General features: G+C 37.2%; 1 protein-coding gene across 16 annotated transcripts in view; it reads right to left on the reverse strand.

Annotated features, from left to right (window-relative positions):
* PTBP3 (polypyrimidine tract binding protein 3) overlaps nt 1-27691 on the reverse strand; it is a 122519-nt gene that overhangs the window by 80130 nt on the left and 14698 nt on the right. For 8 of the 16 annotated variants that reach the window (XM_088018897.1, XM_088018899.1, XM_088018895.1 and 5 more), the window contains one exon: nt 2408-2489. In XM_088018897.1, the coding sequence (XP_087875023.1) occupies nt 2408-2438 (31 nt within the window). In that variant the 5' untranslated portion in view covers nt 2439-2489. Of the gene's footprint in view, nt 1-701; nt 784-2407; nt 2490-27691 lie in introns of those variants that run through there. The other 8 variants (XM_088018901.1, XM_088018896.1, XM_088018902.1 and 5 more) reach the window with 3 other exon arrangements.

Consider the following 27691-nt stretch of genomic DNA (forward strand, 5'->3'; position numbering starts at 1 on the left):
ACTCCCATTTCATATTTCTTTCTTTTCCTAAGTAATCAATCAACCAGCATGAAATCTTTCTGGTCATCCATCCTGGTAGTTCATAAACGTGACCAAACAAAGTGACCTGTTTTTTTTGTTTTGTTTTTTTTTTAAAGATTTTATTTATTTATTTATTTGAGAGAGAGAGAATGAGAGATATGAGAGCACGAGAGGGAAGAGGGTCACAGGGAGAAGCAGACTCCCTGCTGAGCAGGGAACCCGATGTGGGACTCGATCCCGGGACTCCAGGATCATGACCTGAGCCGAAGGCAGTCGCTTAACCAACTGAGCCACCCAGGCGCCCCAAAGTGACCTGTTTTTAAAATAAGAACAAACATAATGGGTCCCACCCTAGACGTACTGTAACTCTAGGAGTAAGGATTTTTTTTTTTAAAGTAGGCTCCATGCCCAGTGTGGAGCCCAACATGAAACTGGAACTCAACAATATCGAAATCAAGGCGTGAGCTGAGATCAAGAGTCAGATGCTCAACCAACTGAGCCACCCAGGCACCCTAAGGACAGACATTTTCTTACAAGCCTACCAGACCAGGAGGATAACCAGGTTTAGAAACTTCAGATTCTACTATTTCTTCATACAGCATTTCTCAAAGTATGGTTCCTCAAATGGCAACATCACCATTACCTGGGAACTGGTGGAAATACAAATTCTCAGGACTCACCTCAGATCTACTTTATTAGAAATTCTGGGTATGGACTCAGGAACCGTGCTTTAACAGGCCCTCCAGGTGATTCTGACGCCAGCTCAAGTTTGAGAAAACAGCTTTAGTTTCATGCTCATATTACTCTGTTCACACTTCTACATGAACAAATCCTCTGCTGCTGTCCTGCCCACAAAATCTTTCCATTTAGTACTATAGAGCAGTGTACCATGGTTAACCAATTCCCACTTATTCTTAATCTCTTAAATGAATTTCCATTGCATCTTTTGCCTTAACCGAACCTAGTCCACTTCTCTTATACAGTCCTCACATAAAAGCTGTTCACTCTCCCAAACACCATGTAGCTCAGGGTCTGGAAAGTGAGGTCTACTCATTTCCTATTCCCTATAACTCCAAAAACATTTGGATAAAAATCTGGCCTTCAGAGGCACCTGGGTGGCTCAGTCGGTTGGGCGTCTGCCTTTGGCTCAGGTCATGATCCCAGGGTCCTGGGATCAAGCCCCACACTGGGCTCCCCACTCAGTGGGGAGCCTGCTTCTCCCTCTCCCGATTGTGTGCTCTTTCTCTCTAATAAATAAGTAAAATATTTAAAAATAAAAATCTGATTTTTTCTGCAACTCTCCACTCTACATGCCTTTTCAACTGTGGATGATACTAACTTCCAAATTTCTCTCCTGATGTTGAGACCAGAAGAACCCAATGACTATCCAACATTTCCATTTGGATGTTGCAAAGGAACCTCAAATTCAAAATATAAAAATCTGAACCTCCTATGTTGTCCAACTTCTTTCTATATTTTCTATATGAATGGCACCAATATTCATCTACACAATTATCCAAGTCCAAAACCTGGAAATAAATCATCAGTGGAATCCCTTATTCAAACATTCAATTAATCACCAGCTACGATCAATTTCACCTTCAGTGAATTCTCCCATTCTCTCTATCACAACTGCTAGTGGTGCAGTACAAATTACCATCCCTTACTGGGATATCCTACACAGCAGTAGCCTCTTAACTGCTCACTCTTCCTCCAGTGCTGCACTCTGCCAGTTCATTTTACAGTCCCCAAATTTCAAGAACACCTATTTTTATTTTTTTTAAGATTTTTTTATTTTTTATTAGAGAGAGAGCACAAGCAGGGGGAGCAGCAGGCAGAGGGAGAGGGAGAAGCAGACTCCCCTGCTCAGCAGGGAGCCCGACATGGGGCTCAATCCCAGGACCCCAGGACCATGACCTGAGCCGAAGGCAGACGCTTAACCATCTGAGCCACCCAGGTGCCCAAGAACACTTATTTTTAAACCATGTGGCAACTTATGGAATGTAAATTATGTTCCAATTTTTTAAAAATCATGTGATCTTATAGTTTTAATACTTCTATTATTCTAAACCATCATTAAACACAAGCTTTTAAATATAGCTCTTTTAACTCAATTGTTCTGGGTCACCAACCTATTGACAGTTTTACCACAAAGAACATCAATCAAAAAAGTAATTATCAAATTAGATCCAAATTAATTCTTAAAATTTAAGAGCTACAATTGGTAATTTCATTTATGTGAACTTTACTGCAATAAATTTTAGTTCTATTATAAATAATGGACTTCAACAAATGTTTATAAGATGAGCTAAGAACAGTGTAAAAAAATTTTTTTGAAACTCATGGAAAGAAAACATTTTAGATTTTGAAAAAAATGAAAACTCACCATACACACCTGTAGGAGTAGAATTGTTCATGGTAAAAGGTCCGTTAACGACACCAGAAGAAAGAAGCTCATCAGATCCCCGCTGAAAAGCAACGGCAATATTATGTTAATAAAAGAAGTCTTGGATAATGGTCCACCTTTACTACTAAAAATATCAAAAGTTAATATTACTTTGTCTGAATATCAAGGCATTTAAGGGGAAGTCCTCAAGAATCAAAACATCTAAATGAAGGTTGGAAGTAAATTTTACAGAAGAAAAATTACTGTATATCCACGTGGTTGTTAGTTATAAAAAAAAAAACTGTTATCACATAATGGGGGGCACAGTCCTGCAACCCTTTTTGAACAAACCCTATCTTCAGATGTTACATTTGAAGTACCAAAACCACATTTAGGGGTTATACCCTGAAACTATTCCTGCAATTTATTTTAAAGAATATTTAGTATATTTTAAGTATATTAAGATGTCAAGTTTTTGTAGTACATTTGTTTCTTTTTTTAGTTTAAGATTTCATATTTATTTGTCAGAGAGAGAGCACAAGGTGGGGGTGGGGAGAAGGAGAAGCAGGCTCCCCACTGAGCAGGGACCCGGACATGGGACCAAATCCCAGGACCCTGGGATCATGAAGGAGCCAAAGGCAGACACTTAACCAACTGAGCCACCCAGGCGCCCGTAGTATATTTATTTCTAAGTACTCATATGCAAATAACTTGTGTAGCACCCACTAAGAATCCCAACTTCTTGATACCTATGTATTTTTTTAAAATTGAACACAAAGATGAAATTTATTTCTATGTTGACCAAATCCTTTATAATCAGTGATTTTTTTATTCACTAATGTTCAAAATGATCTTTAATGTGTACTATTTCTTAAACAACTACTGTTTAAATAATTTACTCTTTTCTACAGGTAAGAGTTTTGACCAATTCAGGGTGCCTTGGTGGCTCAGTCAATAAGCATCTGCCTTCGGTTCAGGTCATGAGCCCAGGGTCCTGGGATCAAGCCGCCCCATCAGGCTCCCTGCTCCGCGGGAAGCCTGCTTTTCCCTCTCACATTCCCCCTGCTTGTGTTCCCTCTCGCTGTCTCTGTCAAATAAATAAAATCTTAAAAAAAAAGTTTTGACCAATTGCAAGCTGAACTGTCAATGCTAAAAGACAAGTCAGACAAGCCTTCTCATTTTAACTTAAGATCTATTACAAAGATTAAAAAATTTACATTTACAATGGACAATAAATGCCATGTACAAAGTTAAAATCAAACAATTTCCAAGTGTTACTATTTGTTTAACTTGGTCAATTCTTAAGGTCAAGTATTTTGGTCTACTGGATGATAAAACTTAATTCCCAAACTCTCCTACAAATATTAAAATAGTAATAACTCTCCAAAAGATGTTTAATGTTTAGGTGTTAAGTACCACCGTAGGAAACTTCAGCCTTTGCTAAAGGCAAACCACCAATGTGTTTGCATAACAGAAATACAATTATTTAAACAATTCCTGTATTAAACCATCCAGATATTATTCCCCTTGTTTCTTCACTAGAAATTTCTTCAGACAAATTGGGACAAGAGGAAGAAATTAAGTAAGCACACAAGATGAAATAAAAATGAAAATCTCAACTTCGAGAAGGACCAGGATTAAGGCCTCATTTAAGGAACATATGTTATCTTCCTGATGATGTCTGAAATAGGAAAGACTTTGTGGTTCACTGGCTACCTGCAATTATGGAGAAAGATGAATTTCTGCAGTTTTAAATGCAGTAAAAATTTAAACATGTCCAGTATGTTTTTATATCTGAGGATTTGGTAAAAGAGGTGTTACTAATAGATATATTTTCTACATATACATGAGTTTAGTATCCGTATGTTTCTATACATAAACTGAGTTAATTTGAAACCACTTCAGCTTTTTCCTAGACTTACAGAAGTATGTTAAAATGTCAACTAAGCACTAATTCTAAGAGGACTGCAAACTGAAATATAAACGGCAAAACAATAAAGACTCTAGAAGATAACAGAAGAGTATCTTCATAATTTTGGAGTAAGGAAAGATTTCTTAAACAAGACACAAAAAAGCACAATTATGAAGGAAAAATACTGATAAATGAGACAACACTGAAATTAATAATTTTATTTACAATATACACAATATCAAATCATTATGTTGCACACCTGAAACTAACACATGTCAATTTTTAAAAAAAAAATTTTTATTTAACAAAAGACATAAGATTTAAAAGGCAAGTTAAAGAGTGGGAGAAAATATCTGCACTACATATAACCAACAAGTTTTATTGTTTTTTTTTTTTTAAGATTTTATTTATCTATTTGCGAGAGAGCAGGCAAGCAAGAGTGGGGAAGAGCTAAGGGGGAGGGAGAGGGAAGGGAAAGAATCTCAAGCAGACTCCCCACTAAGTGGTGATCCTTCTCAGGACCCTGAAATCATGACCTGAGCCAAAACCAAGAGTCAGACGCTTAACTGACTGAGCCACCTAGTTTTGTTTTGTTTTGTTTTTTAAAGATTTTATTTATTTATTTGATAGAGAGAGACAAAGCGAGAGAAGGAACACAAGCAGGGGGAGTGGGAGAAGGAGAAGCAGGCTTCCCGCCAAGCAGGGAGCCCAACGCAGGGCTCGATCCCAGCACCCTGGGATCATGACCTGAGCCGAAGGCAGACGCTAACGACTGAGCCACCCAGGCGCCCCTGAGCCACCCAGTTTTATATCCAGAACTTACTATGAAAAAGAAAAAAGGAGGAAAAAAAAAACCTCATTAGCAATCACTGAGAAAAAGTCAAGATAAAAGAAAATGACAAGAGTTCAACAGGCACCTAACAAAGTAGTAGACTTTATTTTTGTTGGAGAGTATTTGTGCTTTCTCCTTCTCCTGTGAAAGGATTTTTCACCCCCATCCATGGTGATAATGACTTGCAATGCCTCTTGTGAGAGAATACTTCCCTCACCCACTGACACTGAGCACGGTTTTGTGATATGCTTTGGCCTATGGAATATGAATAGACATGAACTTTGATAAATCCAAGCAGAAGCTTCAAAAGATATTAGTAGTTTCTGCTAATTTTTTCCTCTTTCCCTCTGAAATAGGAGCATATTCCAAAGAGGGGCTGCTCTTTCAGCCTGACTTCCAGAATAAGAACACACAGAGCTTCACAACAGCCACCAACACTGTAAGTGAACCAGAAAAAAAAATTTTTCTAACCTATTATCTAAATTACTAATATCATATCCAATAAACGTATGAAAAGATGCTTAACCCCATTGGTCATCAGGGAGATGAGCGTTAAAACCATAATAAAATACTAGATACTAAAAAAGACTGAAAAGGGACGCCTGGGTGGCTCAGTCGGTTAAGCGTCTGCCTTTGGCTCAGGTCATGATCCCAGAGTCCTGGGATCGAGTCCCACATCGGGCCCTTTGCTCGGTGGGGAGCCTGCTTCTCCCTCTGCCTGCCGCTTCCCCTGCTTATGTTCTCTCTTTCTCTTTGACAAATAAATAAATTAAATCTTTAAAAAAATAAATAAATAAAAATAAAAAAGATGGACACTATCAAGAGTTGATAGCATCAACTAGTATGAATCAGAGCTAGTATGCTGCTAGTTGGAGTGCAAGTTGGCACAACTCTGGAAAACTAACTGAATATACTCAAGTTGAATATATGAGTATCCTACAATCCTTATGTATTCTACTCCTATGGATACACTCAAGAGATTGAATGCTTATGTGAACCTAAACATATAAGAATGTTCTCAGCAGCATTATTTCTACTCGCCAAATTGGAAATAGCCAAATGTTTTTTTTTTTAAAGATTTATTTATTTTGAGAGAGTGAGAATGAGAGAGAGAGACAGACAGAGAGTACATGAGAGGGGGGAGGGTTAGAGGGAGAAGCAGGTTCCTCGGTGAGCAGGGAGCCCAATGAAGGACTCGATCCTGGGACTCCAGGATCATGACCTGAGCCGAAGGCAGTCGCTTAACCGACTGAGCCACCCAGGCAACCGGAAATAGCCAAATGTTATCAATGACAGAATGGACAGACTTTTTTTTAAGTAAATGAAGAAATTTTTTTCATTTAAATTCAATTAATTAATATATAGTGTATTATTAGTTTCAGAGGTAGAGTTCAGTGATTCATCAGTCTTATATAACACTCAGAACTCATTACATCACATGCCCTCCTTAATGTCCATCACCGTTACCCCCATTCCCCTACCCCCCCTCCCTCCAGCAACCCTCAGTTTGTTTCCTGAGATTAAGAGTCTCTTATGGTTTGTCTCCCTCTATGATTTCGTCTTGTTTTATTTTTCCCTACCTTCCCCTATGCTCCTGTTTTGTTTCTTAAATTCCACATAGGAGTGAAATCATATAACTGTCTTTCTCTGACTGAATTATTTCGCTTAGCATAATTACCCTCTAGTTCCATCCACATCACTGCAAATGGCAAGATTTTTTTTGATGGCTAATATTCCGTTGTGTGTGTGTGTGTGTGTGTGTGTGTGTGTGTGTGTATATACATGCATCTTCTTTATCCATTCATCTGTCAATGGACATCTGGGCTCTTTCCATAGTTTGGCTATTGTGGACATTGCTGCTATAAACATTGGGGTGCAGGTGCCCCTTCAGATCACTACATTTGTATCTTTGGGGTAAATACCTAGTAGTGCAATTGCTGGGTCATAGGGTAGCTATTTTCAACTTTTTGAGGAACCTCCACACTATTTTCCAGAGTAGCTGCACTAGCTTGCCCTCCCACCAACAGTGTAAGAGGGCTCCCCTTTCTCAGAATGGATAGATTTTTGTAAATGCGTTCAGGGATTTATAGCAATCAGAATGAACTACTGCTCCATACAATAACATAGATAAATCTCACGAGCATAAGAAATCAGTCACAAAAGAATATATATTACTGCATTTATATTGAGTTCAAAAATATGGTCAAAACTAAATGACACATTGGACAGCAACATGCAAAAGAATGAAACTGGACCGGGTGCCTGGGTGGCTCAGTTGGTTAAGCAACTGCCTTCGGCTCAGGTCATGATCCTGGAGTCCCAGGATCGGGTCCCACATCGGGCTCCCTGCTCGGTGGGGAGTCTGCTCCCTCTGACCCTCCCCCCTCTCATGCTCTCTCTCTCTCTCTCTCTCTCAAATAAATAAATAAAATCTTAAAAAAAAAAGAGAGAATGAAACTGGACCACTTTTCTTACACCACATACAAAAATAAAGTCTAAGTGGATTAAAGACCTAAATTTGAGACCTGAAAAAATAAAAACCATAAAAACTGTAAAAATCATAACTTCTTTGACATCAGCCATAGCAACTTCTTTCTAGCTGGGTCTCCTGAGACAAGGGAGATGAAAGCAAACATAAACTATAGGGACTCCATCAAAATAGAAAGCTTCTGCACAGCAAAGGAAACAATCAACAAAACTAAGACATCCCATGGAATGGGAGAAGGTATCTGCAAATGACATATCCAATAAAGGGTTAGTATCCAAAATATATAAAGAACTGATACTACTCAACACCCCAAAAACAAATAATCCAATTAAAACAAGGGCAGAAGACATGAACAGACACTTTTTCAAAGAAGACATACAGACAGCCAATAGACAACATGAAAACATATTCAACATCACCCATCATGAGAGAAATGCAAACCAAAACAACAAAAAGATATCACCTCACACCTGTCAGAATGCCTAAAATTAACAACATGAGAAACAAAAGGTGTTGGCAAGGATGCAGAGAAAGGGGAACCTTCTGGCAGTGCTGGGGGGAATGCAAACTGGTACAACCACTGTGGAACACATTATAGAGGTTCCTCAAAAAGTTAAAGATAGAACTACCCTACAATCCAGCAATAGCACTGAGTATTTACCCAAAGAATAAAAAAATACTAATTCAAAGGGATACATGCACCCCAATATTTATAGTACTGTTAACTACAAAGGCCAAATTACAGAAACTGCCCAAGTGTCCATCAATTAATGAATGGAAAATGAAGTTGTGGTATATATACACAATGGAATATTACTCAGCCGTAAAAAGAATGAAATCTTGAGGCACCTGGATGGCTCAGTTGATTAAGCGGCTGCCTTTGGCTCAATCCCAGGGTGCTGGGACTGAGCCCCACATCGGGCTCCTTGCTCAGTGGGGAGCCTGCTTCTCCCTCTGTCTGCCTGCTGCTCCCCCAGCTTGTGCTCTCTCTCTCACTATAAACTCTTTCTCTGTGTCAAATAAATAAATAAAATCTTTAAAAAAAAAGAAAAAGAAATCTTGCCACATGCAATGACATGGATGGAGCTAAAGAGTATTATGCAAAGCAAAATAAGTCAGTCAGAGAAAGACAAATACCATTTGATTTTACTCATATGTGGAATTTAAGAAACAAAACAAATGAGCAAAGGGAAAAAAGAGAGGGGGGGGCAAACCAAGAAACAGACTCTTAACTATAGAGAACAAAGGGATGGTTACCAGGAGGGAAGTAGGTGGAAGGGCATGTTTAATAAATGGTGTTGGGGATTAAGGAGCGCACTTGTGATGAGCATAGGGTGATGTATGGAAGTACTGAATCACTATATTGTACACCTGAAACTAGTATTACACTGTATGTAACTAACCGGAATTTAAATAAAAACTTAAAAAAAAACCAAACTACTGTACTTCAAGGACACCATCAAAAAAATGAAAAGCTGGAGAATGGGAGAAAGTATTTGCAAAATCTAAGTAATAAAAAGACATATTTGTATTTGTAAAAAATAGGCAAAAAGGATTTGAAAATACATTTCTCCAAAGATATACAAATGGATTATACGCACATGAAAAGATACTCAACATCATTAGACATTAAGGAAATGCAAATTTTAAACAAAGAGAGCACTTCAAATAAAACTTAAGACTATGACTATGACATCACCACGCACCTATCAGAACAATTAGAATAAGGAATAGTGACAGTATCAAATGCAGGTGAGGATGTGGAAGAAGGTGGATTTCATACATTGCTGACAGGAATGGTACAGCCACTTTGGACAGTTTGGTGATTTCTTTAAAATAAAACATACACAACAATCTCAACCATATTCTCAAAATGAAAATTCACATGTTCTACAATTTTATTTATATAACATTGTCAAAATGACAAAATTATAGAGATGGAGATATCAACTACTACAGTTAATTCTCAGAGATCATGCCTATAATTATAATGGTGATCCACAAGGTATCCCTTCAAAGGCAGACAACATTCAAAAACAAAACAAAACAAAAAAACCACAATCATATAAGTTACTTATGGGAATCTAAACCTAAGATAAAGGCAGGAAAGAATCAAAAGGCAGACAATATACACCAGAAAAATTAAACAAATTTAAATTATGAGCAAATAAGAGCTTTGTAAAATCAAAAAAATTAAGAAAATAGAACAGTCTCTCCTAAATAAAATGCAAAGGGATACAACAGCTCAAAGGAAAGGCAAGTAAGAATTCTACCAAAGGATTTAAAAGACAGACTGAGGGAAAAAAGAATAAAACAGTGTCATGAAAGTCATCCATTAGAAAGAGAAGATAGCCAAAAGTGCAAAACACCTTTTCTGCCACCCAAAGAAGAACCAACCTCTCCTGCGAGGAACCAACTCTTACTCTAGAATTTCAGCATCAAAAAGCTAACAAAGAACTAATTTTCAGGGGCGCCTGGGTGGCTCAGTCGGTTAAGCGTCTGCCTTCAGCTCAGGTCATGATCCCAGGGCCCTGGGATGGAGGGAGCCCTGCATCAGGCTCCCTGCTCAGTGGGGAGTCTGTTTCTCCCTCTCCCTCTACAGCTCCCCCTGTATGTGCACTCTCACTTGCTCTCCTGCTCTCTCTCAAATAAAATCTTAAAACAACAACAACAAAAACTTTCAGGAAAGCACTCCCTTGGAGGCACATGAGATTACCTAAAATGCATCTAACAAAGGTGACAACTGTTAACACAGGCCCCACAGTGCTTCACAGCTAAGAATCCATAAAATTGTCTACATTTTTCTTAATGCACACATGCCATTTCAGTTTCCATTTGGGGAGAGAACTGAGTTATTCACGGTTCTCTTTCTATCTCATTTAATAAACTGTTACCTAGTTTCCTAACCGGGAAATCACCAACCATTAACATGAAATTTTTGCCTGTTGCTTACCTAATCAAGTCTAAACTTATTGTGATGGCTATTACAAGCTCTTTCTAACCTGTATCTCCTACTCACAGTAACACTCCTGTCCTGTAATTTGCCCCCAACACGTCATCTTTACTCTTGCCTCTTTATGCTATTTTTCCACCTCAAACACTAGCCCTTCACTACATATCCATTCCTGACTACTGATCACAGATAAATAATACCACATCCTTGAAAATTTTTCTATCCCCAAAATGAAGAGGTTGAACTTAATCTTGATTGTCTTGCAGCATTAAAATGTGTATGGTTTAGGGTATTAGCACACTTGCATAACATATCCTGCCTATACATATAACTATCAATATCACACATTTTGTCAAATATGTCTGCGAAGTTTTTTTTCAGCTACTTTGAGTCAGCAAGCTGTGTCTTATACTCAATTATATTTCCCCAAAGTCTACAGCATAGTGTCAGGTACATTATGTGTAATGGCTCTCTGCCTTGGTTATGCATTACAACCATATAGCCATTTAAAATAAATACTATTTGGGGCACCTGGGTGGCTTAGTTGGTTAGGCATCTGCCTTGGGCTCTGGTCATGTTCCCGAAGTCCTGGGACTGACTCCCACATGGGGCTCCCTGCTCAGTGGGGAGCCTGCTTCTCCCTCTGCCCCTCATCCCACTCTTGCGCTCTCTCTCACTCTCTCTCAAATAAAATCTTCAAAAAAATAAAAATAAATAAAATAAAATGAATACTATTTATAAAGTCCCACCCCAGAGATTCTTAACCAACAGATCTAGGCTGAGGCAGAACCTGTATATTTCCATAGCTCTAATGTGTACCCAACTGAGAACTACTATAAAGAGATGTTGTAATAAACACAGAAACATAACAGTAAAGTGGTTTAAAATACAGTCTTCTAGAGTATACCATATCTAGGTCTGAACAGGCTCCACAACCTTAAATTTACCTTTGTATGATACTACATATTATTTAACCTCCCCAAGGCTCAGTTTGCTCATCTATAAAAAAGAATCATAAAGGTATCCATCCTCATGGGTCACTCTGAGGATTAATCTTTCTTTTTTTTTTTTTTAAGATTTTATTTCTCTATTTGTCAGAGAGAGACACAGCGAAAGAGGGAACACAAGCAGACGGAGTAGGAGAGGGAGAAGCAGGCTTCCCGCGGAGCAGGGAGCCCGATGCGGGGCTCGATCCCAGGACCCTGGGATCATGACCTGAGTCGGAGGCAGACGCTTAACGACTGAGCCACTCCGGCGCCCCTGAGGATTAATATTTCTAATACATAAGCATCCCTTAAACACTGGCAATAAACACTGATGATTAATTTCAGTCATTTTCAAAAGTTACACATATTCAATGTAGTTATTATTAGGTAACAATCAAAAAGGTGAAAGGTAACATTCTTTAAATAAAGAAAACTTTTTAAAGTTTTAAAAAGAAATGTCACTTCCCCATTCTAACAACAACAAAAAAACTGATTTAAAAAAATTGATAAAAGACTTGGTTTTCATAAAACACGCTTAAAAACTGAAAGCAACTGGACTTCTGGTTGGCTCAGTTGGTTAAGCGTCTGTCTTTGGCTCTGATCATGATCCCAAGGTCCTGGGATCGAGTCCCACATCAGGCTACCTCCCCAATGGGAAGTCTGCTTCTCACTCTCCTTCTACCTCTCCCCGCTGCTCATGTGTGTACACTCTCTCTCTCAGATAAATTCTTAAAAAAAAGAAAAACTGAAAGCAACGCTTTTCACATTTTATGTAACAAACTCTTAAAATATATATCCATTTCTAATAAATAAAACTGAAACCCTCTTTGTATAGGATTACAGAGGAGATCTAATAGTCCCATTTATGATTAACCTCTGGGAATGAGAAAGAATAAACTATGTATCTTCCTGGGCATTAGGACTTTTCCTGTAGAACACTGATAAGACCTGTTAAGAGAAAAAAAAGAAGTAAAAGTTTTCTCTATACCCATCCTTATTTAAGCAACTTTGCATATTCATTCAATTATCTCAGAATAAATCTACAGATGTTAAATAGCTAGTTTATTTTTATAATTCATTTTTAAGTGCATTTTGCAAAGTTATAATATGAATCTATGTTCCTCTCTCTAACTCTTTTATAACATAAACTTTTGCTACATTGTTATATTCTTCATAATTATTTTTAATGGATTCTTAAAATTTTATAATGGCACACTTAACTCTCCCATTATTAAATTTAGTGTTACTTGCAATTTATTGGTATATAAATTATGCTACATTATTTCTTCATTTAGAATGCAGTATTTTCTTCTATATTCTATTCAAAATAAATATTCAGAAGTGAAATAAACAATTTTTCCTTTGTGAACGTAATAGTAAGACTGTGAGAAATCTCTAGCTCTTACTCAACAATGTAGAGTAACTGCTAGTTACTACTATACTACAAGTGACTAGTAACAAGTATTTTTACTTCTTTTTAAGATTTTTATTTATTTATTTGAGAGAGAGAGAATGAGAGAGAGCACATGAGATGGGGGAGGGTCAGAGGGAGAAGCAGACTCCGCGCCGAGCAGGGAGCCCAATGCGGGACTCGATCCAGGGACTCCAGGATCACGACCTGAGCCGAAGGCAGTCACTCAACCAACTGAGCCATCCTGGCGCCCCAGAAGTATTTTTATTTCTATAAGGGTCTTTCAAATATTGTTAGAATTAGCACAGGACCACCTCATTTTAATATTACTCAGAGTCTGGCTCACAGTTTGTATAGTAAAGAATTTAAGCTTGCCAATGAGAGGTGTGGCTTTTGCCCCCTCCTTCTGGGAGGTAACATCTAAACACCAGGAAGGTCACACCTAAGTATCTTTTTATTTTCCTTTTTAAACCTGGAGGCTTAGGTCACTGCCAGTCTTAGGGTAGGTACTGACCCCACCAAAAAGATCAACAGTGTGATTTAAGGTGGATGTTGGCTTTTAGTCATGCTTGAAGACTGAAATTAGCCTCAAAGGCAATCAATAATGCCTACATAAAGGGGCTTCTCCACAAAAATATACTTAATCACTAAAGCACAATTGAGGTTCCCTGTTTGACAATACTCCTTAAGTACTGTCACACACTGATGCTGGGAAAATAATGTGTCCTAATGCCATAAAAAGAGGACAAAGGATGCTCTGTTTGGTACTTCCCCAGACTTGGCCTAATGTGTTTCTTCCCTTGGCTGACTTAAATCTATATCCTTTCCCTGTAACAATCAGTAACAGCTTTCAGTGAGTTCCATAACTCCTTCTAGCAAACTATGGTACCTCAGCATTGGTTTTGGAACCCCCAGAACTTATAACTGGTGTCAGAAGTGAGGGTAGTCTTCTGTGGACTGTGTCCCCTAACTTTGCAGTTGGCCTAATTCTTCTCATGGTTAAATGATGAATCAATCAAATATAATAAAACTATTCACTTAACAGATTTTTTAAAACTTTATTCTTAATCTCTGAATTACCATTTGGACTTCTAACTATAAAAAAAAAATTTAGCCTAAAAATGTGATCAAATATTCAAGTATAGAAAAACCAGAATAATTAAATTTATATGACATCTTAAATAAATTAATATAACATCTTAACTGTCACACTCAATGCTTCCACACAAAATATAAACTGTCATAATAAAAAAATGATGAACACTGCAGAGTCTTCAAAATAAAAACATTTAAGTCTGATAATTCTACTAGATCTTTAAAGAGCAACAGGAGAAGCTGTCAAAAAATAATATACCTAAAATTACACATAAGTAAAGCAAACACTATCATATCAAGTGAAGTGTTGGAATGGCTATTTTTATTTTTACACTGAATACACAAGAAAAAAGATTTGATCCTAAAGCTTCATACCTGGAAATCCTGTTTTATATCAGAAAAAGGGTTGACTATTCATCAGATAGAATAAACCACACATCTCTCAAATAATTATATTTTATTTTGACCTTAATAATTTCAGGATTGATAACAGACAAGGAGAGCAAAAGGAGCTTACATTTGAAAATGAGGTCATAGAAAAAGTATTCTGATAATCAAAATTTACTGGCTAAGCTTCCCCCCCCAAGAATTCATTTTCAAAGTATAGAAAACAAAGGTTTGTTTAATATTACAAAGCTCAAATCCCAAAAGTCATATTACTTTGTAAAGCTCTGTAAAAGATGAGAAAAACTCAATTAGTTCTGTATTACTTTAAACATTCCCTTCTTTTACAAAACAACTTTTCTTTCCTAGACATAAATTCTTTCTCCTGAAAACACATCACTGTCTATAATTATGAACTACTTCAGGTCAAAAAAAATTTCTGAAAATTATACTTAATATTTATATTCTAAGTGTCTGAAAAGCAATTTTCCACTATACTAAGGAAGGTAAATTGAGTATCTCTAACAAGGGTTGACTACTATGAGAGATTATGGTTTAAGAGACGGGTGGAAAATAAACAGAATGAAGACCCCTATGCTACAGATAAACAAATTAACATTATACAAAAAGGCTTTAACAAGCCAAATAATGAAGACATCTCGGAAGTGGGCTGTATGAAAACACTGGATCAACAGTCTCCTTAGAAACACACAGTAAATTTACATAAGTGCAGCAGTTGCCCGTGGGCTTGTTAGCTCTCTGGCTAAGTCAACACACCTATCAGCTTCACAGCCTCAAGTATCAATTACTGAAGTTCCCTCCTGTTAAAGAATAATGAAATACACAGGACAACAAAGCAAAGGAATATTGTAATTAAGCAGCACAAATAAAGTGTTTCACTATCAAATTTGATGGGAAGTGGTTTTAGTTAGCATTAAAGAGATATTATTAATATGACAGAAGGCAATCCACACAACTAAGAAAAAGCCACTAAAGTAACATGTAAGGAAGATTCTGAAAATAAACCATTAACTCAGTTAAATTTCAGATCATACCTAAAATTCATATGATATTCAAGATATCATTTGTTTTAGCCTATTAAGACGCTATGACCATAAAAGAGAGGCTATCAAAACTACCTCAGAATTGTCTATGATCCTAGTACTTCTTTTTAAGAAAAATAATCTTAAATACTGAAATTAATATCCAAGTTCTACCGTAAAGCCAAGGTAGGCCCCTCTATTAAATTTCTAGCAGACAGTCTTAGTGAGGCTTTGTGAACACTGGTTCCAGAACAGAAAACACATGTTAATCCTGCCCTGTTAATTATGTTTTTCCATAAATAGAAATAAAAGTGATATTATGTAAAGTCTCACCATACTATGTCCACTTGTTGATTATGGTCTCCTGATTAATCACCTTTATATCCTCCTCCACAGAACCTACTATAATGTTTTACAATGCATCTATGTTCAAAACTTTTTTCTTAAGAAATGAATAAAAATTATATAGAGAAGGGAATAAACTGAATATTCAGTGAGGCTTTCAGATTAACTGTGAGGCAGTGACTCCAAGTATTTTTTTTTTAATTCAGCCTTTTGTTAACATTCATCCTTTCACAGCCTCCTGTAACTCAAAGCACATCCAAACCCAAAGGCACTCGCTATTATTGGTAATTCTACCCCTAAAAATGACTTGGAGATCATATTCCCACAAACACTGTGGCCCCATCAACACTCTTTATCTACAAAATGTGTGACTGTGCCTAAACACATTTCTTAAAAAACAATTACCACCCCCACCCCAAAAACAGTTACCACATTGTTCACTTGTAATATTTTCTTTTCCAAAGCTGCCACTGTTGAGATTTTAGGACAGTTAGAATAAAAAAGGCAACGATGGGGCAAATTCTTCAAACATGCAGCTGTGGCAAAGTTCAAAATCCCACTGATGAAGGAGTTTCAATAAAATGATCTTTTTTTTTTTTAAGATTGTATTTATTTATTTGACAGAGAGAGACACAGTGAGAGAGGGAACACAAGCAGGAGGAGTGGGAGAGGGAGAAGCGAAGCAGGCTTCCCGCAGAGCAGGGATCCCGATGTGGGGCTCGATCCCAAGATCCTGGGACCATGACCCGAGCCGAAGGCAGACGCCCAACGACTGAGCCACCCAGGCGCCCCTCAATAAAATGATCTTGAATGCCTTCATTTTATATGGGCATCTGAGCAAAAAAATATTAACTTTTTAAATGACTAAATTATTCCTCCAAAAGCCTTCTAATTCATGACATGCAACCAAAATGCCATTTATTTGAATATTTAGTTCCTACTATACAGCACAGTCCATACATATTGAATTCAACATGTATAATTGCCTTAGCAATAACATTCCTTCATTCAACAAATCCAACAAATACTTACTGAGCACCCAACTATGAGAGCCATGTCTTTTACCACTGGGGAAAATCCCAGTGAATGACAAAAAAACCCTGCCCTTAATGTACAGAGCTTACAATATTGCAGAAGGAAACAGATAATAATCAAAAATTTTAAATTATATAATATGTTTTGAAGTCATAAGTGCTTTCTGGGGCACCTGGGTGGCTCAGTCAGTTGGGCGTCTGCCTTTGGCTCAGGTCATGATCCTGGAGTCCTGGGATCAAGCCCATATTGGGTTCCCTGCTCAGCAGGGAGTCTGCTTCTCCCTCTGCCCCTCACCCAGCTCGTGTTCTCTCTCACTCTCTAGGTCTCTTTCTCACATAAACAAAGTTTTTAAATAAATAAGTGCTTTTTTAAAAGGAAAGCAGCAGCCAAAGATGAGGAGGAGAATTACAATTTTAAACAGGCAGTGAAGGAAAGACTTAAAAGAAAGTGACACTTAAGCAAAATCTTAAAGGAGGTAAGGAGTAAGCTATGTAGGTAGCTGAGAGAAGAATGTTGTAAGCAGAGGAAACTGGTATAGAATGCCTTGCATGTTCCAGAAAACTGAGAAGGCAACTGTTACTGGGAGTGAGCAAGGGGTAAAAAGAGAAATAAAGACATTGGAGGGTGTGTAATAGCATGTGTGGCATTGAAGGCCATTCTAAAAAATGTTATTGTGTGAAATGAGGGACACAGAGTTTTGAACAGAGGAGTAACATGATCCAATTTACTTTCTGAAGGATCACTCTGGCTACTGTGTTGAGAAAAGCAAATTCACCTAAATGTTAGTAGGGATCATTATATCTGCCTTATCTACTTGTCGTGTAAATATTAATTAGAGAGAAAGGGGTTATTTTCATTTTGAAAAATAATGAACTTTAAAAATTTTGCTGGGGCACCTGGGTGGCTCAGTTGGTTAACTGTCTGCTTTAGGCTCAGGTCATGATCTTGGGGTCCTGGGATTGAGCTCCATGGCAGGCTCCCTGCTCAGCAGGGCATCTGCTTCTCCCTCTCCCTCTGCCCCTCCCTCCCTCCCTCCCTCTCTCCACGAGAGAAAACTCGTGTTTTCTCTCTCACTCTCAAATAAATAAAATCTTAAAAATGAATAAATAAATAAAATTTTGCTACCATGTGTCTCAAGCTCCATACTAGATCTTTCAATCAAACACACTTCATGAGGATTTTTGGCCAATTCTACTACTGACCATTACCATATTACCATCTCAAAAATGTTAATAAAACATTTAATTTTATATTTCTTAAAATTTATTTTAAAAAACAAAAAATAAAATTTCTTTTTGCATCATTTAGTGACCTATAAGTATCTATGAATTTTATAAGAGCCACATTATATGGACTTAAGCTAGTTCATGTTTCTTTAAAGAACATTAAGAAATCAGAGTGAACGGTAATGAGCCCTAACATATGGAATCCCAAAGCATCACAAAAATAGGACAGTATTCCAACCTCCTTTTGATATTAGTGAAATTACAAATATACCTTACTACTTAAGCAGACTAGAAACTATGCTTCCAGGGGCACCTGGGTGGCTCAGTTGGTTAAGCGACTGCCTTCGGCTCAGGTCATGATCCTGGAGTCCCGGGATCGAGTCCCACATCGGGATCCCTGCTCAGCGGGGAGTCTGCTTCTCCCTCTGACCCTCTTCCCTCTCATGCTCTCTATCTCTCATTCTCTCTCTCTCAAATAAATAAAATCTTAAAAAAAAAAATAGAAACTATGCTTCCACCCCTAATTCTAATAAAAGAGCATACTATTTATTTGTCCTAGAACAAACCAATTTCCAAAAATAGTGCTGCTTATTAACCAAATGCTATATGGAATATTAATTTCCCTAAAGCCAATACAGTCACCATGGTATAAAAAACAGAGCATGTGCTTTGCCAACAAACCTTTGTTTGAATCCAGCCCCTGTCACTTACTGCCTGTTTGATCTAAGGTATTATGTTACAGTAACATCACAGGTCTGGTACCCTCTTCTGTAAAATTGGTCTAATGTTACAATAAATATGCAAAGTTCTTTTTCATAAAGGACTTCTTGTATACTGATACGTAGCAAGATAGGAATAAAATGCATTTTTTTTAATCTGGGGGGAGAAGGGCATAAGCAGTACTTGTAAATAGAATACTGATGTTATGTCTACTTATTCTAGGAATCATTTAGAGAGATGTTAAAACCTAGGATTATGGATTTGGCTCTTTCTTCTTTCACCCACAACTGTCATATAACTTCTCAAGAAAATGTCTTATTTTCGTAAGCAGAAGTCCTCTCTCAAATAATAAATCCTAAAATCTGAGGAGCGCAAGCTCAGTCTAAAAGGCTGACTCTCTGCAACTACTACACTGCTCCATAGCTGTTGATGCTGTTGCTCCAAATGTCATCACTAGCAATACAGCTGCTGAATAAAGTTCCTGTCTGCAGTAGTGACTGAGCACAAACCACTGTTAATCTGCCAGTATTCCTTCTGCACGTAAAGAAGGAAACTCTCCTCTGATGTTAGTCTCAGCTGCTAACCTCCCAAAGTTATAAAAATCTCAAATTCTATATAAATTCATTTATTTTCTCCCTCTCTCCAATTCCCACCCTCACATATACACACATACCCCTACTGCCCAAATCACAACAAACATTTTAATGTCGACGTCTAGAATTAGCCTCAAGACCAACTCCAGGTTCAATAATTCTTTAAAAGGACTCAAAGGAGTTGGCATAAGTTGTGTTCACAGCTAAGACTCATTACAATGGAAGGATACAAGGCAAAAGCAAGCAAAAGAGAAAGGCATATGGGGCAAAATCTGGGGACACCAAGTGCAAGCTTCCAAGAGTTCTCTCCCAGTAGAGCCACACACACTTAATTCCTCCAGCAATGAACTGTAATAACTAACATACATGTATGTTATCTACCAGGAAAGGTCATTAGAGATTCACTGCCCAGGGTTTTTACTGGGAGCTGGTCACACAGATACCCTATGCCTAGCATGTACCAAAATTCCAGACTCCCAAAGTATAAATCATATCATTTATACAAACACGCTAGGAACAATAAGACACTCTTATCATTTAAGGACAAGTCATATCAATGTAGGGAACTGTTTACCAGCCAGGATTCTAGCCAAGGGCCAACCTTACAAACAGCCTTCCTAAGGACAGCAGTCTCTAGCCTGCTACATTAACTATTTTCTGTACACCTGCCAAACCCAAATGGTCAAACAAATCTTTACCTTTTCTTGCAGCTCTCTTGTAAGGCTGGACCCCAGACACCTTTCTTTTGTTTAGGTTCTATCTCCATAGCCATTGCTGCTACAGCAGCATTAGCAATGAATTTGAAAGGGGAGAAACTGGAGCCTCTGTGCTGCCTCCACTAAGATCAGAGATGGGACACAGTGTTGTAGGGTTAAATGTGTTAAACAGCACAGGCCTATGGAATCACACTCTTTGGACTTAAATCCTGACTCCACTACTAAGTGAAGGATAAATTACTTGGTTTCTCTGCTCCTGTTTCCACATCTGAGATGAAAATAAAAACATCTTCCTCATGGTGTTGTGATGATTACACACAAAAATACACATAAAGGATTTAGTAGCTATTATTATTTAGAAGGAAGCTTCCCTCCTCCCTGCCCTATTGTTCTCTCTCAGGTTAACTGACAACTAGAATGACCAGGGTCTTATACCTATGGTCATATTATATTTGCAACAGCTAAAGTACCAAAGCATATCATCAATTTACAGTAGAGAAAATAGACTTTATAATAAATGATGTCTGGAAAACTGGATAGCCATCTGGAAAAAGATAAAGTTGACCCCATACCTCACACCATACACCAGGATAAACCCCAAATGAATAAAAATCTAAATGTGAAAAATAATACTAGTATTCAAAAAAAAAATGAATGAATTCTTATATAAGACTTGACTAGGGAGAGCCTATTATCTATAATTCAAAATCCAGTTATACTAAAAATAAACAAACACACAAATAAATACATAAAATTCAATTATTAAAAAATCAAAAGGCTCCACATGGCAGAAAATTTCATAATCGGGTCAAATGACACACTGGGAGTAAATATCTGCAATTCATTGTAGACAAAGGATTTACCTCCCCAATTTACAAAGAGCTTCTATGTTGAAAAGAAAGATTGATTGAGGTAAAAGAAAAGGACAAGAACCAACATCCAAAAGAAAGGGGAATACAAACAACCCTTAAAGATATAAAAATATGCTCTACCTCACTCGTGTATTAAAAAACAAAACTCTACACTGAGATAACATTTCTCACCAGTAAGACTGGCAAAAATCCAAAAGTTTAACAGCACAATCTCACCAAGGACTGGGCTGTGCAAAATAGTACTATCCCAGTGGAGTTTCTGGGGTAAGTACTTAGATAGTACTATCTACCTGCAACGCATTTAAACTTTGATATAGCAATCCCATGTCTAGACTCTACTTCACAGACACACCCTCTAAATATCTAAAGATTATTCATGTGGAACTGTTTATTATAGCACAATATTGTAAATAACATAAGAGTCCATCATTAGAGAACCTAATGAATTAATTTCTGTATCCACAGGATATTCTGCAGCTGTTAAAAAAACTAGAATCGGATGCCTGGCTGGATTAGTACGTAGAACATGTGACTCTTGATATCGGGGTTGTGACTTCAAGCCCTACGCTGCGTGTAGAGATTACTTAAAAACAAATAAATAAAATCTTAAAAAAAATAGAAAAGGGGGAACTCTGAGGAAGAGTCCCTCTTTTGTTGAGAAAATCAAAGTGAAGAACAGTGGATATAAATATGCTGCTTTTGTATTGGAAGAGGAAGAAAAAAATATGTATACCTGCCTTTACTTGCAAAAAAGGTACTAGAAAGTAAATGAAAAACTAATAAAATTGTTACCTTTGGGGGAAGACTAGGAGAACAAAAGTGCAAATGAGACTTCTCTATACATACATGGTTGAATTTATTTTTTGTTGAATTACTTCTGTTCTTTTAACTTTTATTTATAAATTTTTACTTTCATCAAATACATGCTCTATATCAACTATTACAAAGAAGTTTATATGATAAAGCAAATCCCTCCACCCCAATCCTAATCTTTAAACAGTTCTCATTCTAATGGTTGTCCCTATAACCCTAGATAATATGGTTATACCACTACTTTTGAGTTATCAACTTTAAAAATAAACCAACTCAACTCTAATATGAAATCTTAAAAATTTACCTCTTAAACTTTTCCATTTTCTTGCCCTCTTAATGTCTAAAATATATGCGATTAATTTTAATCCTTAAATAATTTACCTTTAACTCTTAAATACTAACTTTATAGTTTTATTGCTTATTTTGTCAATTTGACAACCTCTTAACTCTCCATTTTGGAAAGACAAAGCTGTTAGGGCAAGTAATCTGTTCTGTCCTTCCCTGCCTCTGCCAGCTTCACTTTTATTTTTTATCTTTTTTTTTCCTTAAAGATTTTATTTATTTATTTGACAAAGAGAGATGCAGCGAGAGAAGGAACACAAGCAGCAGGGGTGGGAGAGGGAGACGCAGGCTTCCTGCCAAACAGGGAGCCCGATGTGGGGCTCGATTCCAGGACTCTGGGATCATGACCTGAGCCAAAGGCAGACACTTAATGACTGAGCCACCCAGGCGCCCCATTCTGGCCTGCAACAAAAGCATTCTAAGGCTTCCTTCACTAATATCCTGTCCAAAGTTTGACTCAAAGCTAAAAACTCATTAAGCAGCATTTACATTTTTATGACTTTGTAAATATTGTTCAAGGAAACATATACCTTACCACATTTCACTTTTTACTCTACAGTCTAAAGTCACAAAATTAGGACCAGTTGAAAAAAAATATTCCTAGAATGAAGATCAAGTGGTTTCTTTATTACATTCAATCTCTTAATACCACACCACATTCTAATTTGGTTCATAGTTAGCTCATGATTTCCTTTCTTTTTCTGCTTCCTCCTGCTTCAATCAAGAACGCTTTCAAAAAAAAAAAAAAAAAGGGATGCTTTCTAGGCCTTCTGAACAAGTCTTCTTTTTAGTCTTCTGGGTTGGCTTAACTTTTTTTTTGAACTTGTGTCTTCATTGTCCTTAGTTTACTTTATCATTTTGCCAGAGTCTATCTTTAAGTAACCACCTAAAATGATGGTAAACACAAAGCAAACTCTCTGGATCCATGCATGTCTGAAAATTCTATCTTCATAGTTGTACCCTCATAATTAAACATATGACTTAGTAAAAAAAAAAAAAATTCTGGGTTAAAATTGTCCTAAGAAAATTATAAACACTGTCCCATTTTCATTTAGCACATAGTGTGGCCGGTAAGATGCCAGTCTGACATTTACTTCTTTGAAGGTGACTTGTTTTTTCCCTCCAGAAAGCTTTCACAGTCATGTCTTCATGGAATTCTAAAATTTCACAATAACGTATCTAGGTGATGGTCCTTTGTACTCACTGTACTTGGTAATAAACAGGTTAATCTGAAGCCTGAAATTAGCAAATTAACATGAACTGTTAATTCCCATCTCCAAAACCACGGAGAACGTGCAGACGTGTGGTTTTTTAAGGAACCAAAATAATGAGAGAGAAACCTTGAGGAAGTTGAAGTCCAATGTGAACTAGTACCTGGGGGAGGGATGATGGAGACAAGTAGCTACAAACTACAGTTGAGAACCCAAAGGTCTCAGTGTGAGGACAAGCTGGAAGAAAGGTTTTTGAATTCTGTTCCTGCCTAAGAATTATTCTCAGAGATACATAAGCCTCACAAAATTTGCCACACACAACACAAAATGTAATTTTTTTTTTTTTTTTTGGAAAAAAGCACTCAGATCAATTGAAAAACAAAGCTAAGAGATGATGTAAGAGATAAAAGAAACTGATCAGATATCTTGAAGTTTATATTGTTAGAAAAAAAAAAGTTGAGGGGCGCCTGGGTGGCTCAGTTGGTTGGGCCTCCAATTCTTGTTTTTGGCTCAGGTCATGATCTCAGGGTCCTGAGGTCCATGCTCAGCAGGGAGTCTGCTTCCCCTCTCTTTCTCCCTCTGCCCCTCCCCCCCCACTCATACACTCTCTCCCCCTAAAATAAATAGATCTTAGGGGCGCCTGGGTGGCTCAGTCGTTAAGCGTCTGTCTGCCTTCAGCTCGGGTCATGAGCCCAGGGTCCTGGGACCAAGCCCCACATCAAGCTTCCCGCTCTGCGGGAAGCCTGCTTCTCCCTCTCCCACTCCCCCTGCTTGTGTTCCTGCTCTCGCTATCTCTCTCTGTCAAATAAACAAATAAATAAATCTTAAATAAAATAAAATAAATAAATCTTAAATAAAAAAAGTTGAATTCTAGAGAAAATGAGAAATATGTATAATCCAAAACTAAAATTCTGGATCATCATTATGATGAAATACAATAAGGAAAAAAGATAAATCAACAGTTGAGTTGAAATGTTAATACATGCCTCTTACAAATAGAACAAACATACAAAATATGACCAGAAAAAAAACAAATAATACAATCAATAACTTGTTAATAGATAACGTCGACTGCAGAAACAGATATCCAGCTAAGAATACACACAAAAAAAGATACTGTATCAGGTTGACAAACTATTTGTAAAGGGCCAAATATTAAGTATTTTAGGCTTTGCAGGTCATATGGTCTCTGCCACAATACACAAAAGCAACCACAGACAATAGAAAATGAATAAGCATGGCTGTGTTCCATAAAACGTCATTTACAGACACTGAGACGCAAATCTCACCTATTTTTCACTTGTCATAAGACACAGTAATCTTCTGATTCTTTTTATTTATTTATTTATTTTACTCTTTGCAAGTGTAAAAGCCATTTTAGCATTTAAGCTTTCAGGATGTATAAAAACAGATGGCAGTGAACTATTTAGCCCTTGGGTTATAGTTTGCCAATCCCTACATTAGTTTATAAAAGAAAGAAATCTCAATATAATCCAAAAGAACATATTGAACAGAAACCTTACAATAAAATTAGAAATAATAACAAAAAAGTAGCTAATGTTTGGAAACTTAAATTTTAACACCAGGAAACAATCCTGAGTTAAGAAGGACATTTTTTTAAATCATAAGAAAAATGTAAAAATACCAGATATAATAAAATGAAAATACACACTTATGGTTTCCAGTTTTAATACTTTAAGATAAATTTACAGTTGAAAAAGGGCAATTTAAAAATCAGTGGGCTAAATATCCAATTCAAAGAAGTTAGAAAAGGAGGAAGAGAACAAACCCAAACTAACATGAAAGAAGAAAAAATTTTAAAGACCAGAAAACCATGAAATCAAGAACTGAAAAATCACTTAAGGATTAATAAAAACCAAAAACTGGTTCTTTTAAAACAATACCTGGGCCTCTGGCATAACAGGTCAAGGACAGAAGAAACAAACAATTCAGAACAAAAAAAGAATAACTGAGGACTACAGAGATTAAAAATTAACATGAACTGCAGAATAAACTTAAATAAAATAAATGCATTCCTAGAAAAAATATAAAATTCCAAAATTAGTGTGAGAGGAAACAGAGAACTTGAATTAAACCATACGAATTAAAGATATTGAATAAAGACCTCCCATCTTCTACTCCCAACCCAGGCCCAGATGGCTTTACAGGTGAGATCAAACTTTCAAAGGAAAAACAATAAATTTACAGTGGAAAACCTGGCAAACACAATCTTAACCAAGTGATCAAAAAACTAGTAAGACAAATCAACATCCTTTGCATTCTGATACAATACACTCAGAAGATAACACCATTTCTGTGGTATTCCTGCCAAAAACAACCAACCTGAATCTAGTTACAAAGGAATGGATAAACTCAAAGTGAGGGACACCTTACACAATAAAGCAAGAAATGTCACAACTACAAAGAAATAAAAAATCCATAATTATGGCTGGAAATGCCAATATTCTCTCCTCTTTCAGTAATTAACAGAAAAGAAAATCACAGTAAGTATATCAGAAGACTTGAATTTTTGTGTTTTTTTTTTTTGTTCGTTTTTTTTAAGTAATCTGTACAGCCAATATGGGGCTCAACCTCCAAGATCAAAAGTTGGATGCTCAGGCGCCTGGGTAGCTCAGTTGTTAAGATCTGCCTTCGGCTCAGGTCATGATCCCAGGGTCTTGGGATCGAGTCCCACATCGGGCTCTCTGCTCAGCAAGGAGCCCACTTCTCCCTCTCCCTCTGCCTGCTGCTCCCCCTGCTTGTGCTGTCAAATAAATAAATAAAATCTAAGAAAAAAAAAAAAGTTGGATGCTCTACTGACTGAGCCAACCAGGCACCCCAGAAGACATGAATTTTCAAACAGCTTATTTTACTGACATTTATAAGGCAATACACTCAACAAAAGTAAACTATACATTATTTTCAAATGTATATATACCATTCATACAGACCATATGCTTGAAATTAAAACAAATTTCAGGAAGAGAAATTAAGGAGTCGATCCCATTTAACAATTGCACCAAAACCTTAAGATAGCTAGGCATAAATCTAACCAAAGAGGCAAAGAATCTGTACTCAGAAAACTATAAATATTCATGAAAGAAATTGAGGAAGACACAAAGAAATGGAAAAGCTTTCCATGCTCATGGATTGGAAGAACAAATATTGTGAAAATGTCTATGCTACCTAGAGCAATCTACACATTTAATGCAATCCCTATCAAAATACCATCAACTTTTTTTTCTTTTTTTTTAAAAAGATTTATTTATTTATTTGACAGAGACAGTGAGGGAGGGAATACAAGCAGGGGGAGTGGGACGCTTAATGACTGAGCCACCCAGGCACCCACCATCAACTTTTTTCGAAGAAATGGAACAAATAATCCTTTAAAATTTGTATGGAACCAGAAAAGTCGCCGAATAGGGGCGCCTGGGTGGCTCAGTCGGTTGAGCATCTGCCTTCGGCTCGGGTCATGATCCTGGAGTCCCGGGATAGAGTCCCACATCAGGCTCCCTGCTCAGCAGGGAGTCTGCTTCTCCCTCTGACCCTCCCCCCTCTCAGGCTCTCTCTCTCTCTCTCTCATTCTCTCTCTCTCAAATAAATAAAAATCTTTAAAAAAAAAAAAAGTCCCCGTATAGCCAGAGGAATGTTGAAAAAGAAAAGCTAAGCTGGTGGCATCACAATTCCAGATTTCAAGCTCTATTACAAAGCTGTAATCATCAAGACAGTATGGTACCAGCACAAAAACAGATACACAGATCAATGGAATAGAATACAGAGCCCAGAAATGGACCCTCAACTCTACGGCCAACTAATCTTCGACAAAGCAGGAAAGAATGTCCAATGGAAAAAAGACAGTCTCTTCAACAAATGGAGATGGGAAAATTGGACAGCCACATGCAGAAGAATGAAACTGGACCATTTCCTTACACCACACACAAAATAGACTTAATGGATTAAAGGCCTAAATGTGAGACAGGAATCCATCAAAATCCTTGAGGAGAACACAGGCAGCAACCTCTTCGACTTCAGCCGCAACAACTTCTTCCTAGAAACATCACCAAAGGCAAGGGAAGCGAGGGCAAAAATGAATTATTGGGACCTCATCAAGATAAAAAGCTTTTGCACAGCAAAGGAAACAGTCAACAAAACCAAAAGACACCTGACAGAATGGGAGAAGATATTTGCAAATGACATATCAGATAAAGGGCTAGTATCCAAAATCTAAAAAGATTTTATCAAACTCAACACCCAAAGAACAAATAATCCAATCAAAAAGTAGGGGGAAGACATGGACAGACATTTCT

Source organism: Eumetopias jubatus, unplaced genomic scaffold (assembly GCF_037043125.1).
Source record: "Eumetopias jubatus isolate StellerSeaLion01/CBP00866 unplaced genomic scaffold, mEumJub1_p1.0 scaffold_15, whole genome shotgun sequence".
NCBI lineage: Eukaryota > Metazoa > Chordata > Mammalia > Carnivora > Otariidae > Eumetopias > Eumetopias jubatus.